General features: G+C 48.4%; 1 protein-coding gene across 1 annotated transcript in view; it reads left to right on the top strand.

Moving 5' to 3' along the window:
• gpc3 (glypican 3) overlaps positions 1–18913 on the top strand; it is a 98834-nt gene that overhangs the window by 55671 nt on the left and 24250 nt on the right. Inside the window, exons 5-7 of the mRNA XM_076292793.1 lie at positions 2836–2978; positions 4348–4473; positions 11279–11387. Of these exons, the coding sequence (XP_076148908.1) occupies positions 2836–2978; positions 4348–4473; positions 11279–11387 (378 nt within the window). The remainder of the gene's footprint in view (positions 1–2835; positions 2979–4347; positions 4474–11278; positions 11388–18913) is intronic.

Raw genomic sequence — 18913 nt, 5'->3', positions numbered from 1 at the left:
CATGTTCGGTATCATTGTGATAGTCTCAGTACAAGGATTGTAATGATTTGATTGTGAGAATGTTTGGAACATTCTATAAGTGATATTTCTGATATATAAGATATCTCTCCTCATGCTATTCAGATAGGTGTGAAGTGGGTGTGAGTAGGTGTGTCTGATGCCAAGTGGAGAACCAACCAAGTGGGCTTGTTTTGGCGCCAAAATTCTCCTTTGTTTAACCCTTACAAAAGTAACTAAACTGCAATGTTTGTCAGAATAAGACTTGGACTTAGACTAAGACTAGAAGGATGTAGAACGGAAGAGAGAAGAAGTTGGCTACAGGCCAACCTAGGCCTTCCAGGCTTGGGCTAGGCCTACATAGACTATAGACCATTTTTTTGTACCCTCTCTGCTTGTAACAGAATAAACTTGATTCCTGAGTTTTTCCTGAAGTTTGCCAGTCTAAGATTAATATTAAGTAATTATTCACCACAATTACTTTCAAGTTCAACGGCCTGGGCTTGCTTGGTTGCCCAGTTCAGCACAGATAAACACTCCAAATGGAACTCTAATGCTTTTCCCAGAGGTTATGAGATTATTGGCTGTTATCACATTTCACTTTTTTTTCGGATTATACAGTTTACAGTGAATTGTGGTTTGTCTGTACTGCATATTGTATATATTATAATCTGGTGTGTCTGGTATATGCCGAGTAGAGTTGACTTCATAAGCTAGCTCTGGGGGCGCATTTGAATGTTGTTCAAGGCCCCGTGCTTCGTGCTTCGACCGAGAGATTCCTCTGTGCCCAGACGCCTCTGCAGGTTGCTGGGGTCAAATTTGTTTGCCGCTTTTTTAAATTGGGGTGATCAGGCCATCACTCCAGTTTTCTCGGAAATATACAGCTTACCCTACGAGGCTGAGAAATTGGTGGTGCTTTTTCTCTTCATCTCCCTCTTTCACTATCTCTCTTTTATTCTCTCTCTCTCTCTCTCTCTCTCTCTCTCTCTCTCTCTCTCTCTCTGTACCGTCCACCGATCCCCTCCCTGTGTCGGTCTCCCGCTAATTCTCCGGTGTGCCGTGTCTCCCGGGAGGTGTGTAGGAGCTCACACAGGGCACGCTGCACACGCTACTCCCACAACCAATCGCATTAATCACGGCCTGGGGGACAGCGGGCCCATGGAAATTACACGAGGAGAGCTGTTCCATGTTGTGGCGCAGACTAGCCACTAATGATTTCCCCTGAGCGGGAGGGGAGAGATAGCAACTGTGTATGTGTGTGTTTGTGTGTGTGTGTTTAGATGTGTAAGGGTATATCGTGTTCAAGTCTGTTCCATCACAATTGCAGTCCTCCCTCAGCGTCTCTGTTTACTGTGTAATTGAAGCCTTCCTCACTTACATCTTAATTGGAATTGCTGAGTAATAACTGTTCTGTCAAAGCCCATTTGTTGCAGCGGAGGTGTACAGTGATAACATACAACATCAAAGTAATGCAAAAAGGAATGTGGAAAATGAAAAAAAAAAAAAACTGTGTGATTCACCTTGATCTCTTTTGAGGCATAGAGATACACACAGAATTACAACCTTTGCTTTATGTGCCTTGCTTGTCTCTCTCCTTCTCTCCTCTTCTCTCCTCTCCTCTTTCTGGTTAGTCGATAGGAGAACGGTATATCGATCTGTACTGATGAGATGCCCAGTAGATTAGCTTTCTGCACATGTGCTCTGTGGTTCTGTCTCGTACATGAGCTCCTGATTGGTTGTGTGTAGGCGTGTGCACTCTGATGACATCGCTAGTCCCCAGGTGTGTTTGTTTTCCTCCATGTTTGTGCACTTGGGTTTGTTTGTGTGTGCATCTGTTTGTGCATCTGTTTGTGTGTCTAACTGTGTTTACATGTGCGTATGTAGTGTGTGTATATATATATGTGTGTGTGTGTGTGTGTGTGTGTGTGTGTGTGTGTGTGTGAGGATTAATTTAGTATTGTCTGTTGTTCGAATGTGAGTATCTGTGTGTGTGTGTGTGTGTGTGTGTGTGTGTGTGTGTGTGTGTGTGAGTGGATTCCATTAGTGTTTTCTGTTGAGTATCTGTGTGTGTGTGTGTGTGTGTGTGTGTGTGTATGAATGAAGATGTCCAGCTTTAACCCCCCCCCACCCCCCCCTTGTCCCATCAGCGTTCAGTGCCTCTGGCTTTAGTGTGCCTGAGCACAGTGCTGTATTCATTTAAGGCAAGCGGACACAATTAGCCGTTAACATTACAAGGCAGGATTAAGCCGAAAACCCAGGGGAAATTAAACCGCCGGCGAATCATTAAACCACAAGCAAAACATTAACAAGCATTTGCATTTTTATTGCACCTGAAAAGAATGGCATCTCTCCATTATCTCACTCAGGCAGAGAAACGGGGAGAGAGGCAGGCAGAGAGAGAGAGAGAGAGGAAGACAGAGAGAGAGAGAGAGTTTATTTATTATTATGATGTTGCCCCGCTGAAAAAGAAGAAAAAACAGTAGTGTTTTTCGATGGGGAGAACAAGGAACCTAATTTACACTCCGAGTGTCTGCCGAGAGTTACGATTAGAGAAAGAAAGAGGCGGAAAAAAAGCTATTGGTGTACGAAACAATGACTTAGCTTCTTTGTCATGTAAATCCTATTGTCACCGGGAATAAACAAACTGAGAAATAGGCAGCCATGGAGGAATGGCTGCACTAGATAAAAGGAGTGGAAAGTTTACCGTTTGGGGACGGCACATTTTATTACTTCATTGTTAAGCCAAACTATTATTTGGACTGTTGTGTGGGAATGTCACAAGCTGTGTGGAGAGGCGTATCCTGACCTTGGGTGCTTTATCCTGTTTTCCTTCTGCAGGTGAGCGGTGTGTGTGCACACGCGCCTGCACGTGTCTCGCGGTCCGTAGCGGCCGCCCCAGACCCCCCAAGAGTCGCCCTGGCGTCACGCAACCCCCAACCTGTGGACTTTGACCCTGAGGAGACCCTGTCTGGTCGGCGCAGGTAATTGTGTGTTTGGGGTGGGGAGGCCTATAGCGGGCAGGTTATTGGCTCTCCTCCAGAAGCTGACCTGAGATCAGTGGGTGCCCATGGGACGAGCATCAGCACTCATTAGGCTTAATGGCTTAGCGCCCACCACAACACCTCTCACCACTCCACTGACCTTCAGTGAGGCTCTTAATTGGTCATCCAATTTGGTTTATGCGTAAACACTCTGTGGAGCCTGTTTAAAATGAACTCTGTGATCGTGGGCTTGCAAAATCAGATTCAGCTGAGTTATAAAGTATGCACCACTACCCACATACCTACACACAGTGAATCACAGTGCATACAGCTTCTGACAGTGGCCTCTCTAACCATCAATTTTTTCGCTCTTCAATCAATTTTTTTAAATTCTGCCTATACAAAAAGGCAATCCAGAAATGCCGCACTGTGAGTTTTGAGGGGTGACAGACAGCACGAGTACAGCACAGGCTTTCTAGTGAGCGGGAGACGGGCGGGCGGGCTGGGATGCTATGCTAATGTGAGCTGCGCTGCTCTTAATTAAGGATCTGGTTGTATGGCCTCAGAGTGAGTGTGCTGCTCTTGCTGTCACTGTCTGGCCCTGTGCTCTGCCCTCACCTGCCCACCACAACCCTCCAGCTCTCTCCAAACGGCTCCGTCCCCTGCTCACAGCACCAGCGATAGTCTGAGCTCTAATGAGTGCCAAGCCTGTAAGGTTGGACTTGTGAGCAACACAGAAACAGGTGTGTGTGTGTGTGTGTGTGTGTGTGTGTGTGTGTGTGTGTGTGTGTGTGTGTGTGTGTGTGTGTGTGTGTGAGTGTGTGTGTGCATGTGCATGTGCATGTGAGTGTGTATGAGAGTGTGTGTGTGTGTGTGTGGGGGGGGGGGGGCACATGATGAGAGTGTGAGTGCGAAGCTGACAATCGTGACAGAGAGAGCCTCATTAACACGAGAGGGCATCTCCCGCCGTGGCAGTGACATTGAGCTAACCCGCTCGCCCGCCTTATCCCCTCCTCTCACCTCCCCTCTTCTCCTCTCCTCTCCTCTCCTCTCCTCTCCTCTCCTCTCCCCTCCCCTCCTCTCCTCTTCTCTCCCCTCCTCTCCTCTCCTCCTCAGTTCCATGCCTGTGAGCTTCCACGGGCCCCCTAGGACACTAATTGGGCCGGGTTTCATTCAGCACGCCACCCAGTCAGGCCCTCACTGTGATGCCTCGTGTTTTTGCTCCCCGTTTGACACTCTCCACTTCCTCTTTCTCTTGTTCCCACTCTTTTATTTTGGTCTTATCACTCTCTCTCTCTCTCTCTCGCTCTCTCTATCGATCGGTTTGTATATCTATCCGTTTCCTCCTCTCCTATCTCTCCATCTGCAGGAAGTTCATCTCCGGTCTGCGGGGCTTCGGCTCTTTCTACAGTGGCCTGGGGGAGGCGCTGTGCAGCCGCGAGTCAGCCTTGCTGAACGACTCCCTCTGCTGGAACGGACAGGAAATGACCGACAAGTGAGTACAATCCACTGACACATCCACGCAACACATCCATTCCAGTTACTCAGAACAAGCAGAGGTGCAAATGTCCAGCCTGAGAAAGTAAAAGTCCTACCATGTGTTTGTTCCAACCATTCACTAAACCAGCTGATTCTAACAAGCACAACTCCTCAGCCAGGTAGCTCAACTCATTTGTGAAATCACCTGTGTCACTAGTGCACAGGCAGAACCAACACATGGTGGGACTTTTACTCTCTTACGCTGGACATGCTGAAGCTGCCTAGAAGAAGCTTTTATCATGACAGTCCTGCTGGACATACTGAAGCTGCCTAGAAGAAGCTTTTATCATGACAGTCCTGCAGTACAGGGCAGACATATAGAAATGGCCTATCAGCGCCTGTATCCTGTGTGCTGTCAACGGGTAGAGGTGCTTTGGATGCATCACAGTCAGGGCAGCAGAATCTCTGCCAGCAGTCCCGTTGTCTGCCAAACTCACTTCTCAGGCAGCACATCTGTGCAGCCTCCATCCCTGTGTCTTTGGAGGATCCATCAGACGGAGAAATAGCCCCTTTAGAAGAGGCTCGGGGATGGATGGTGCCTGGGACAGAGTGTTAAAGGTTGGGAGGGAGAGTGGACCAGCCTCAAGGCCGACCGCAGCAGACTTACAACCACCAAACCCTCAGAGGGACCAAGTGCTAGTGCTCGTAATAGCCATTCAAGTGCTGCCCACACACACGCACACACTCACCCCGTGCGCACACACACACACACACACACACACACACACACACACACACTCTTGAACAACAAGACATTAAAAACCACTTCTACGATCATGATTTTGACTTTGGGCATTAAAGCTGTGCACATAAATTTCCTCCCGGCTCATTTTATTCGCACGATGCGTGTTTTCTTTCTGGGGTTGAATGAAGTAGGGTCACTTGGCAGGATTTCTGCTGGCTGGCTCTTTCTCTGACAGGGCTGTTAGTGTAAATCTCAGGCTTGGTGTGTGTGTGTGTGTGTGTATAAATGTGTGGGTATGAGGAGGCTATGAGGGTGTGTGTGTGTGTGTGTGTGTGTGTGTGTGTGTGTATGCATTTGTAAGTGTGTGTGTGTGCCTGTGTGCATGTGTCTGTGTAAGTGTAAGTGTGTGTGTGTGTCTGTGTAAGTGTGTGTGTGTGTGTGCTTGTGAGGATTATTAATGTCACCGACTGCTGATGCTCTCGGCCGCTTTAATCATTCGTTAGCCGCTGGTGGCTGGCTGCTGGCGCGGGCCTGTGTGGAATGTGAATGTGTCATATTTCTCTGTGCCCTCCATGTGAGTCTCCTGCTCTCCACACTCCTGACTCTTCCCCATCAGCACCCACTCAGCCCCCCCACCCACACAAACACTGCACTGGGCACAATGACTGCGTTTACTTGCACTTCAGTATCCCGGTTATTTTGAAGTATTCCTCTTTTGTATTTGCGCATGTAAATATCATACCGATTTCAGAACCCTTCAGTACCGATTTCAGAAGCCCTTATCCTGGTTTTGAGTAACCAGGTTATGCTAGGTGGAGTACTCTGAAGGAAACCAGGGTACTGCTCCATGTTTGAACCTTATCCTGGTTTCTCATGCAAACTCGCAATTAGCTAATAGAACTTTATCCATCATGTATACAGGGATATTAATAACCAGGTTTTTCTGTGTTCATGTAAACACCATATCCTGAATATGATCAAAATCGGGATAAGCTTGTTCTAAGTTTGTTATGTATGTTTTGTTTTTGTGTATGTGTATGCTGTACTATGCCATATACTCTATATTGAGTATGTATATGGTCTGTGTTGATGTGTTTGTTTGTGTGGGTGTGAGCTGGGTCCATATGTGGTCTCAGTGTGTGTTGCTACCCTGTGTGTGTGTGTGTGTGTGTGTGTGTGTGTGTGTGCGCGCTGGGTCCATATGTAGTCTCAGTGTGTGTTTCTACCCTGTGTGTGTGTGTCCCATATGGGCCGTGCTGCTCCATTCTGTAGCTCTGTGGGTCTCCCTACCAGGCTTGTCTCTATCCACTCAGAAGGTTGGTGTGTGAGAGAGCACATATCCTGACAGTATGTGTACCCAGTTTGAGTGTGTGTGTGTGTGTGTGTGTGTGTGTGTGTCTGAGTGTGTATGTGTGTGTGTGTGTGTATGAGTGTGTGTTGCATCTGTTAAGAAACGGTGGCGTGTCTCTCCTTCACAGAGGCGCCGCAGGCCTGGGACGAGTTGCCGCGGAGAGGACGGTGGGCGAGTAAAACGGCCGAGTCAGAAGCGCCGAGCGAAGTCGCTCCCCGAGGGCGCGGGCAGACGGGTGTCAGCGGGGCACGGCCACCCCACAGGGGTTAATTAGGAGAGGAGGATGAGAGAGGGAGGGAGGGAGGGAGGGACACAGTGGTGGGGAGGGAGGGGAGACGCAGGGACGCAGTGGAGACAGGAAGGATTGTCCTGCAGCCCCCACGGCTCCCGGGCCGCCCATCCCAGATCGCGCCTGGTGTTGGAGTGTGTGTGTGTGTGTGTGTGTGTGTGTGTGTGTGTGTGTGTGTGTGTGTGTGTGTGTGTGTGTGTGTGTGTGTGTGTGTGTGTGTGTGTGTGTGTGTGTGTGTGTGTGTGTGTGTGTGTGTGTGTGTGTGTGTGTGTGTGAGAGTGTGAGAGAGAGTGGCCAAGATGTTTGGCAGGGTTTTAATGAGTGTGCAGCGCTGCCAAACCGAGTGACCTTGATAGCTGGATTGAGCTGAGCTGTACATTATGATGCGAGCAGTGCTGGGGAACACACACACACACACACACACACACAAACTGTCCTGAAGAACTGTGAATGACAGTTTTGAAAAAATTGCACTGCTTAAAAACTTTCAGCCACAGAAGTTTTAACAAGCCAACAGGGACTAATGTAGAAGAGCTATGGTCTAGAAACTATACCAGTTGAGAATGTACTGAAGTGCATTATTATTTACAGTTGCATTGTGGAGGATCGGAGGTGCATATTCAGCATACATACCCAGTAATTGTGAGTGTGCTGCATAATCCAGCCTTGTGCCTCAAACTACCGAGCTGTTAAAAGATGCATTTAGACATCTGATGTTTTATTTGGATTGTATGCATTTTTAGTTATTTATGTCTGATAGATCTGCATTGTTGATACATTTATTTAGCGTTTCTGGTGTCTTAGATAATGAGCTGGAACTGCACCGTTATGGTTGGCTGGAGGCCTAGTGAGTACAGCGATAGATGCCCAATGCAGTGCACATTAGTGGATAACAATAGGCTTTGCCATATACATAGCTAGTATGAGCAATGCAGGGTTCCCACTGGTCCTTGAAAACCTGTGAAAAGTGGAAAATGGTTCCCCATTTCACACACACCCTCATGCAGGTTGGCTGACATTGCTTAACTTGCCTTATAAAATATTGTAAGCATTTATCAGTTTTCATATTAACCGTGAAATCACCCGGTCTGGTGTTTGTGCTGCAAGTGTATTACTGTGGAGAAGCGGCTTTGAGGCCGCGTGGTCTGACTGCTCTGCCCCTTTGCTCCATATGCTATATAGGAAGTGAGATGAGGAATGCCAGGAGGACGAGCATATGAGTGTATGGTCCCATGCCTGACTGAAGTACCAGTCACACTGTCAATACTGTCATTGATAAATGGAAGAGTCCTGGAAAATAGTCTGTAGAAAAGAGTGGGAAGTCTAAATTTACATGGCTTACATGGCCAATATCTGAATGTGTGTCGCTGTCTGCTGAAGCTGTCTTTGTTGGGCACAATAACGCCAGGTTATGATGACCTCCTGCTGAAAGGCTCATTCTCCCCAGCTCCAGTAAGTGGAGAAATGATAAAAGTGCCATCAGCTGCCCTCAGCTGTAACCTGACTCTCGCCAGATGAATTACGTTCTGCTTAGCTCTGCCTAGCTTCACTCACATCCATCTGGGACCTCTTCCATTGAGAGTGATTTCTGCACCAGATTTTATGGTAGAGCCAATCAGGACACAGGGCGGGAGTTTCATAGATGTGACATAGCGTAGAAGCGACTGTGAGACTGTTATCAGCGTCACGGGTTGGCTTTGATGTGAGTGGTTGAAGTAGCACGTCAATAGATGACGGACAAGTGGCTTATTCAATCATATGCAAGCATTTTTTGATTAGGCCCAGCCTTCTGAAGCAACACTCCAGTGGATTGGTCCCAGATGGATGAGTGGAGCTAGGCGGAACGAAATTCATCTGGCGAGAGTCAGGTTACCTCAGCTGCCATTCCAACACTAACCTATCAGTGTCCTCCTCACCTGCTGTGGGGGTGGTCAGCCTGTGGAATGGACTCGGTCAGTCATAAGTAATAGCATCTGCTCATCTCCTCCTAGTATGGGGCACCGCTGCATTATTTATGTGCTAATTAATGCTGGGAGGTGAGCTGACAGCAGCGGTAATAAGAAGAATAAATAAGTGTGGAGGAGAAGTCATTTGGTTTAATGAAGAGCTCGGCAAGGCGGGCGTGAAGTTTTGAGTAATGGCTTTGATGGGGAACTCGTGAGCGGGATGGTGTCATTGCACAAAAAAGGGCGATGATATCATTCCCTCTTTTTTTTCCCCTCCACAGTTGCCTAGCATGAGCTATTTTTCTCTCGACTCCAGATGACTTTTTGGACTTGGACTGGTGAAAGCGGCGCGCTAACTCTCTCTTTGAGGCGACAAAGTTGCACTCTGTTTTTAGTTCCTGGCGCACGTCTGGTGCGGAGGCTCACGCTGTGGCTGTGATCATGCCTCACCAGCTGCCAGTAATCCTCACCAGCCCTGGGCCTGGGACCGCTCCCTCCAAGCATGACCCAATCTAACGACGCCGCGCTGAGGCTGAGGCTGTGACACCGCCGCGCGCTGCAATTACAAAACTTTTCTAGGGCTTTCCGTGCCATTAGTCTTTGGCGTCTGTGCCAGCCAGCTCGACTCCGTGAGCGGCCTTGGCTACAGCGCGCGTGTGTGTGAGAGTGGCGGCTGCCGTCGGCACGGTGGCCTGTGATCTCTGTGCGGCGCGGGGAGGCGCCGGAGGTGTCGGCTCAGCCGCCCGTCTGTCCCCACGGCCGCCGCGCGCCACATTAGCGCTAATTAGCACTTAATAGGGAGAAATCAGCTGGAACAGCAGCCCCAGGGAGCTCCCCAAGGATGCAGCCAGAGCTCACACTCCTGTCTCGCGTTCTCCACGTCGCCCTGCCTCTCCATCTCTGTCTGTCTCTCTCTTCCCTCCTCGCTCCTCTTTTCTCTCTCTCCATTACCCCACCATCTCTCTTTCTCTCTCTCTCTTTTCACTCTTTTCTTTCTCTCCCACTCTTTCACCGTCTCTCCCCTCGTACACATTCACTCATAAACACATTGCACTCGTTTACTCTTGCAAAGTCACTGACAAGTTTTCTGAGTGTGTCGCGCCCTCTCTCACACGTCCACGGCGCTCAGCGCTGTGACTCAGAGAGAGACGGCTCAGCAGGCAGACCCTAAACCCTGTGTGTGCGCTGCGCTGCGCTGGCTGGGGTACTAGCGCAGGCTTCTGCATGGCACCTCAGCGTGCCGTGTGGGCCGCTCCTGCGGGAGCAGGTAGGATACATGAATATGAATACATCATCAAAGGGAAACTCGCCTTCAAAAACGCGGGCGAGTCAACAAGGCTTTTTTTTTTTTCATTCTTCCAAGGAGAGTCGGTGTCCTTGTGTTTGTTTATTCTCCTTGACGTGGGCGGAGGATTCCAGGTGGCACAGACACATCGAGATCTGAAGGTGTCTTTTCTATTAATAGAGGAAAAACATTAGGAGCATTCCCTGTTTTGCACTCCCTGTTACGCTGCCTTTTTAATGTATGTTTTGGGGCCAACATAGACCACTTCTGTTTAAATCATTTAGATTTAAACTTCTGTTTAAATCATTTAGAGTTCATGAAGGAGCACATAGAATATCATTGAAATGGTCATAAGAAGCATTCATATTTTCTGATCCATAGGTTTTTTTTCCTGTCACTTTTTCCCAGGGGTGATTTTATATAAAAGAATAAAACTGAAGTAAATAGAAGAGCTGAAATCATTTATTTTGGCCACGTCAGTAAGAATCTGTCATACACACGATATCTACTACTACAAAGTAAATAGAACTCAGAAGGAAAGCTTACACAATTATTAAACAAATAAGTAAGGGTGGAAATGATTTCCCTAAAACAAACAGTCCTGTCTTCACACATATCTTGTAATACATCAGTGATGCCAAAGGACCGTTTGTCAAACAGAAAACATGGCCTCTAGGTGGCGGTAACGCTCCTGTTGTGAGTCTCAGTCATGGCATTATCTCAGCGTGAACTTTGACTGTTTTGGAGCCGAACACTTCAAGCTATCTTATGAGTCACAGATGACATTCTTTGTGTGTGGCTCATGGTATGGCAGTGATTTAAACATAAGCAGATCACATTTGCTATTCAAACTGAAAATTGAACCAAACTTGAAATGGGCTCTTCAATAGTCAATGGAAGCGAATAAAAGAGTTTTTTCAAGTTCTTGCTGATAGAAAACAGAAGATTTAGTTTATTACAGCAGGCCAAACCGCATCAACCGTATTAAGGAATTGTATGCTTGTTATTATATGACAATTATTATCAAATGTTCAAATTATACGTTCTTGCATGGTAATGTTATGTAATTTGTTAAATTTTTTACACTTTGTTACAATAATGCCAGTCTGTGTCTGCGTCAGGTAATGATAGCCATGTTTTGGATTGACATATCTGTATTTTGTGTGTGTGTGTGTGTGTGTGCGTGTGTGTGTGTGTGTCAACAGGTTCCCTGGTCCAGGCCTGAGGAAAGCCTCCCATGGCTCCGACTCCCGGAACAAGCCCCCTGAACCTGTCATCAGCCAGATCATTGACAAACTCAAACACATCAACCAGGTGGGTGTGTGTGTGTGTGTGTGTGTGTGTGTGTGTGTGTGTGTCTGTGTGTGGTATTTCTACCTGCCAATTCCTCTCTGAGTGCCTGCTCATACTCCCCCACGCTCTGAATGACTTGTACTCAGCCATGTTTAGTGTTTAGACACCACTGTTCTTTTCATAGTCATAACAATGTGACACAGAACATGCTTATGTGATCCACACACACACACACACACACACACATTTAATCACTTCACTGGTGTACAAGTCAGTCTTGCATGCCTACACACTATACAAGCTTGCATAAGTACAAACACACTCAACTTGAAAACACACACACAAACACACACACACACACACACACACACACACACACACACACACACCCACACACACACACATGCACACTCAAGCAAGCCGCACACAAAGCCGCACACTCCAGCTGTGGCCCATGTAGAGACACGTGTCCTAACGACAGGCAGGTTATCAGAGGGGACGGAGGCGTAGGGGCTGCTGGTAGCCGCACAGTGGACGCTTGTGACAGACACACACACCCAGTGTGAGCTCCACGCTCCCCTCAGAGGACCACAGCTGCCTCTCCTGCTGTCCCCCAGCGCTCATCACATGTGACCTGCTAGGAAACCCAGGACCGTCTGTCTATCTAGCAACCTCTCTACCTCTCTATCTATCTCTCTATCTCTCTATCTCTCTGTCCATCTCTCTTTCTTCTCTTTCTCTCTCTGTCCACCCATCTTTCCCTGGTTCTCCCTGTGTTGTTGTGTTCTCTCTCTCTCTCTGCATCTGTTTCTTTCTTCTGTCACTCTCACGTCTGTTATTCCTGCTCTGCGTCTGTGTCTCGGACTGTCGGTGGGTGAGTCTGTAGCTCAGAGGGGGTGAGGGTCACACGTCCTCAGGGACCGGCCCTCATTTTCCCAATTACTGCTGGAGAAGCATTACCTCATGCTCTCAACCCCCCAGCACTCTGCACAAACACATGAGCACATATTTGGATCTCAAGCATACTTGGCGACACACTCATCCACATGCACACACACACACACACACACACACACACACACACACACACACACACACACACACTCATACATGCACACACACACACACACACACACACACACTCACACACACACTCATGTGCATATATTCACAAGAGTTAAGTATCCTTTCAGCTTGTTTCGACTTCCTCCAGCTGTAGAGTCAGTCCCCAGGGGAATTAGAGAGTGAGTTATCCCACAGTGTCTGAATCAGAGCATGCAGATGGACACATTGTCCTGCCCACACACACAGACACACAGACACACAAACACACACAGACACACAGACACACAAACACATACAGACACACAAACACACACACAGACATACACATAAACACACACACAAACACACATTTATGCTCTCTCATGCATGCAAGCACATACTGGCTGGACCTCCGGCAGTCATATATCAATCAATCTCTCTCTCTCTCTCTCTCTCTCTCTCTCTCTCTCTCTCTCTCTCTCTCTCTCTCTCTCTCTCTTTCTCTCTCTCTCTGAGAGGGTGTGTGTTTGAGCGTGTGCGAGAGAGATATGTAGGAGAGACCTGATAAGATAAAAGGTACAATGTACAATGTATCCTTGTAAATTTGTCTTCCCTTTTCATTCTCTCGCCCGCAAATGTGGACACAAACACGCACACTCGCACACACACACACATGTGCATATGCACACCTTGCACACACTATCTCTCTCTCTCTCTCTCTCTCTCTCTCTCTCTTTCTTTCTCTCTGTCACACACACAAACATAGGGTATGTTCAAACACTGTTACAAGTCCCAGCCTGTCTGATTGCAGGATTCAGATATTCTGTCCCTGAGCCTCCTCAGTGCAGCGCTCTCTGGCCAGACACAGGGCCCAGGGCCCCACGGCCACCGCAGCAGCAATCCCCCCCCTCCCAGCCCGCAAATCCAAATCCTATTCAGCACGCCTGAGAGAAGCCCAGCGATGCCAACCCAATTGAAGACTGTGTCTAGTCTAAATGACACCGGTGCTAAGGTCACGACCCAGGACAGGAGCACAGAGCACTGCTGCAGCTAGGGCTGCTTTCCCAGCGAGGAGAACATGCCGCATGCATTCTTCAGCTTGTCCCCGGAGCAGAACACCTACAAGGAACCACGTAGACACTCCTTTATCCGTAGAAGAACCCTTAAACTGTTAAACCCCTGAGCATTTGAACTGCTTTATCAGCGCTGAGGAATCCTTTTTGTTTGGAAAAGGGTTCTCCACATTGACTAGGAGGGTTCTAATGAGGAACCTCAATTTGATGTTCTTCTCTAACGAGGGGGGGGGGGGGACGTGGCGCCATCTTGGTTGGGTCTTGTGCGTTTCCGGCTTTCTCTCCCATGACTGCTTGGAGAGCAGAGCCCTCGGAGGTGGGCACATCAAACACGTGTGTTAATTTAACATCCGATTTAATGCGCCAATGTTTATAGATAATGGCTTTCATCTGCACGCCTCCCACTGTGGGCTTGGCAGCCAGCGCGGCCGGCCAACTCTCATTCCTCCTCCTTTTGTTTCCCGGCAGATTAAAGCTGCCGCACTTTTGTGTATTTGTCTGCATATCCCAACATTTCGTATGACTCCGTATGCCTGCGGAGTGCATTACACGTCTTTCTCTGTGTGAGATTGTGGGAGGAATGGAGAGGGGAGGGGAGGTGATGTGTGTGTGTGTGTGTGTGTGTGTGTGTGTGTGTGTGTGTGTTTGTATTGGGAGCTTTGTGTGCATCTTGTGTGGTGTTTTGAGCTTGGGGTGCAGTGTGTGTGTGTGTTTGTGTGTGTGTGTTTGTATTGGGAGCTTTGTGTGTATCTTGTGTGGTGTTTTGGGCTTGGGGTGCAGTGTTTGGTGTGTGTGTGTCTGTGTTTATGTGTGTGTGTGTGTGTGTGTGTGGCAATGGTGGGGGCAAGTCTCCTGTTCCATGTGACCTGTGTCACCCTCGCGCGGCTCCTTCACCCACTCACAAGTCGATCTGATTTCACAGAGACCTTTTGAGCAGGGTCCCCCAGTGCTCAGCGCCGAGCACAGCCACATGGCGGGGATGACTTCAGTCCTGAGCGCGAGACATGTTTCCAGAACATTCTGGAGCCATTGGCATGTATATGTAAAGGCCTAGTGGGGACTGGCCTGGCTCCAGACACACACTGAGAGAGAGAGAAAGACGAGAGAGAGAGAGAGAGAAAGAGGGAGAGAGAGAGAGAGAGAAAGAGAAAGACAAAAGAGAGAGGGAGAGAGAGAGAAGGAGAAAGGTGAAAGAGAGAGGGAGAGAGAGAAAGAGAAGGAGAAAAGCAATAAAGAGGGAGAGAGAAAGAGAGAGAGAGAGAGGGAAAGAGAGGGAAAAAGAGAGAGGGAACGGCTAAACACGAGTAAGATGAACAAGAGAAGGACAGTGGAGCATGAGAGGAAGTATTGGACAGAGACAAGTCCACTGTTGTGCTTGATTAGTGTGTCTCCTGATAGAGGGGCGACGGGGATGTCTAATCCAAACACAGGGAAGACAAAGGCAGCACTCCCTGGGCTCTTAAATGCGCACTTTCTCACGCCTGCCGGGGCTGAGGTAATGGCCCGCGCCGGCCAACTCGCAAATGAGCTGGGCGCTATAAATGGAGAGGAAAAAAATGACTTTCGCCCTGCGATATTCCAACTATTTGCAAATGCTCTGAAGAGCATGGGCGCTTATCTGCTCTTTTAATAAGCGCAGCCTGCTTGTGCAAAGCGTCAGGTTTGAAGCACTCAGGCAGTCAAGTTTGTGCAGGAATCTGAGCTGAAGGATACTATACTAGTGCAGCATGTGAATGTACACGCTGAGGTTTGAGTACTGACAAGTTGGACAAGTTCGTCCGGATTTCATTGTAGCATGTAAACTGTATGTGTAGACAAAAGTGCATCAGTGCATAATGTTTTTACTGAATTTACAGTTCCTGTTGAAGGCTGATGCATCATGTGCTCCACTGAAATACGGAATAGTGTCTTTTTGTGAATGCAAATGCCTATGGTGTGGGTTAAGTCCAAAGCACTTTAACATCAGGCTAAAGTGAAATGACGTTGGTTTCACTGCCTGTGAGTCCTATTTAGTGTAAAGAAGGCTGAGCGCTCTAATTGCCTGTGTGAGGCTCTTTATTGCAGTGTTTTACTGTGTTTATCAGGCTTTTCACTAATACACGGGGTGGCCCCCGCCCCCAGGCACTTACACCCACAGACTGTCCTCTCCACAGGGGGAGCTGTGATAAACCTCTCAAGACAAATGCAGAAAGAGAGAGAGAGAGAGAGAGAGAGAGAGAGAGAGAGAGAGAGAGAGAGAGAGAGAGAGAGAGAGAGAGAGAGGGCTAGCCAGAGAAAAAGAGTCCAAGACGACAACTTGGTGTCAAAATGCAATACGAAGATGAATGACAGTCATCAAAAGAGGCAGATTGATCTTGGAAAGTACAGAGAGGAAGAATTGTAGCAAAAATAAAAGATGGAGAGAGGGAAAGATGAAGAATAAACGTAATATTTTTTTGTCTCTCTGCCAGCTGCTGCTCTCCTGCCGCAGATTGACATTAGTAACGATAGTACTGAATTACATTTTAATATGATTTGAAGCTGGCTGCCTGGTGAGCGGGTGTGTTGCAGTCTGAGCGGTCAAAGAGAACATCTGTTTGACTTCCCAGAGTATCGTCTTACCCTTCAGAGGGGACCGGCCGGAGGCCGGAGGAGCGAGTGGCGAAAAGGAGCAATTATCTGATTGGTGTTTGATTATAGAGCGTTTTCCTCCCATTTGTCAGATGATTTTGCCGCTGGCAGGCCTGGAATGCCCGAGGCGCCACGAGATACGGGCGTCCAAGCCTGTGCCAAGGAAAGGGACACCTGCTTCGAATTCAAAGTGGAAATGAAGTATGTTCCGTTCCATCCGACACTTTGAAATCTGACTATCGGGACGTTTCTTGGCATGAGAACGCTGCGTTTCAGAGGACCTATTGCTTTTCTTTTCCTGACCCTTTTCATTAAGGGCTGTGCTAAAGAGGCCAGTATAAGTCTCCTATAAGTTCTCAGCATATACTCCCTCCTCTGATTCCCTCGCTTTCACCTCTCCTTTGCTCTCTTCTCGTCTTTTCCCCTCTGTTCTTCCCCCCCTCTCTCCCTCCCTCTCCCTCTCTCCCTCTTTGCATCTGTGCTGAGTTGTATGTGACAGACTCCAGTCCTGTCGCTAGCTTAACCCCCCCCCCCCAACCGTACCCCACCTCTCTCTCCCTTCCTCCTCTCTCTCTCTCTCTCCCTTTCTCTCCCCCCTCCTTCTCTCTCTCCCTCTCTTCTGAGCCGCCCACCCTAATGAGCTCCAGCAGGAGCGGGCAGCCGGCAGCAGGTAGGACTGAGAGCTGCACATTCCAGCACGCAGCATCACTTCCTCTGAGCCACACACACCCGCATCTGGGCCGATGGGTCTCACACACCACACACATGCACGCACATGCACGTGTACACTCGTGTTAACATACAAATTACACATTAATGCACATTTGCATCATACATGCCGATACATTCACATCTACCTGCACACACACATTCACAGACGATTCGTGCACATGCATCTGCACTGAACTCATGCATATACATACACATGCACAAACAAATACAAATGGATGGAAATACATACTCTTCTGTACTCTCACTCATGCACAAACAAATACAAATGGATGGAAATACACACCCAGTTACACACAGATGTGTCCATTTGTGGCACACTCTGTCACGCACACTCTATTGTGCAGACTTTCAGTGGGACAGCTCAGGCACAAGGCCTAGGTGTTGTTCTTGCCAGACAATGTACTCAACCCAGACACCCTAGAGACACACAATGAGAGACTCACGCACACAGACACACACACATACACACTCACATAGACGTGTGCGAATTCTCAGACTTTATCACAAAGACTCACATACCATCTCCTTCAGACTCTCAGAGGCTCGCTTATACTTTCTCACAGTCTAACATATACAAGCATTCACATACCCTTCTGTACTCTCACTCACACACACACACACACACACTCTTTTTATACATACACAGACGCACACAAGCACTTCACTTTAACAATCTCAATAAAAAGGCCCTTTTTTGTGTACAAGACAAAAGTCCGGCACCACCCTAATGCACCTCATTTTTTCCAGGGCCGCTTTCATGGCCCTCAGCCCCGCGCCGAGCACCGTGCAGCACCACACAGCCCCCCCCCCCCCCCCCCCACTCCGCTCCCGTCGCCGCCACTGCCGCCGCCTCTCTCAGGCACTTCATCAGGCCTCCCAGTGGAGAGCCGCAGAGCTTACGCAACAATGGCGGCCCGAATCGGTTTTAATTATACGGCCTTTGTGGGAGAGGCTAATGGAAGCCACACTGCGGCGCAGCGCTCGCCTAATGATGCCAGAGAGAGGGAGAGGAAAGGCTCGTGTGAGACGCTCGCGTTCGTTTATGAAGGGGGGAAGAGTTGCGAACGCTATCAAATGCGTTTTTATAAGGATGTGGCAGAAGTTCAGAACAAAACAAATTGTGTTTTTTCTGGAAAAAAACACCTCTTAGTGCAGTGTTATGTCTGCTTCTGGTTTGGGTGGGGGTGGGGGCATGTACGACTTTCTGTGTGTCTGTCTATTTTTGTGGGTTGCTTTCTATCTTTGTGTGTGTGTGTGTGTGTGTGTGTGTGTGTGTGTGTGTGTGTGTATATATGTGTACAAATTTGGTGCTGAGAACATGTTGAGACTTGTCACTGGTCTACATAATTACATGTTACAGGCTAAATGACCTTAATACTGTGCACACCCAGGGTGAATCATCCATGAAGTCATCCAACTCTCATCATGTCCTCTAAACAAGACATTTGAATGTGCTGTCTGCAACGCTCCTCTGATTTGTAGGGACTTCATTCAAGAAACATTTCATCTTGTGAAACAGATGTGGGGGATTTAGTGCTTATTACAATACCCCTGCACATCAGAGTATGTCCGCCTCATACCAGAGGACTTGTTGCATGCTTAGGCTTTCTGGTTGTTTTTGCTTTGTGGTGTGTTGCTTTGTGGGGTGTGTGTGTGTGTGTGTGTGTGTGTGTGTGTGTGTGTGTGTGTGTGTGTGTGTGTGTGTGTGTGTGTTTGTGTGTGTGTGTTTGAGAGAGAGAGAGAGTTTATGTGTGTGTGCCTGCACCCTCTGGTCACTGTTTGAAGTGTGTGCAACCATACGGGTTGCTCAAATGAAGTGTGACACCTGACATAAAAGCCTGGCTGCAGAGCCACCATAAACCCTGGAGGTGTAGGCTGGGGGCTGGGGGCTGGGCTGCCCCCCTCCAGCAGCCCTCCCCATCGCCCCCATCTCGTCCCAGCTCCTCCAGCCTGCACTGCATTGTTCCAGGGGAATTTCCCCTTCATTTCCTCACTTGAAGCTTTCTCGGCATTTCTCCGTCTCCCTGTCTCCCTCTCTTTTTGTGATCCTGTTGCGCTCCTTTGCTCTTTCTCTTTTTCTCTTTCTCT

Source organism: Alosa pseudoharengus, unplaced genomic scaffold, assembly GCF_046254945.1.
Source record: "Alosa pseudoharengus isolate Yale_2024_CS ecotype anadromous, Long Island Sound unplaced genomic scaffold, YU_APseudo_1.1 YU_APseudo_1.1_scf_19, whole genome shotgun sequence".
Classification (NCBI taxonomy): Eukaryota; Metazoa; Chordata; class Actinopteri; order Clupeiformes; family Clupeidae; genus Alosa; species Alosa pseudoharengus.
The sequence above is the reverse complement of the archived record's forward strand: the minus strand, read 5'-3'. Positions and strand labels throughout refer to the sequence as shown.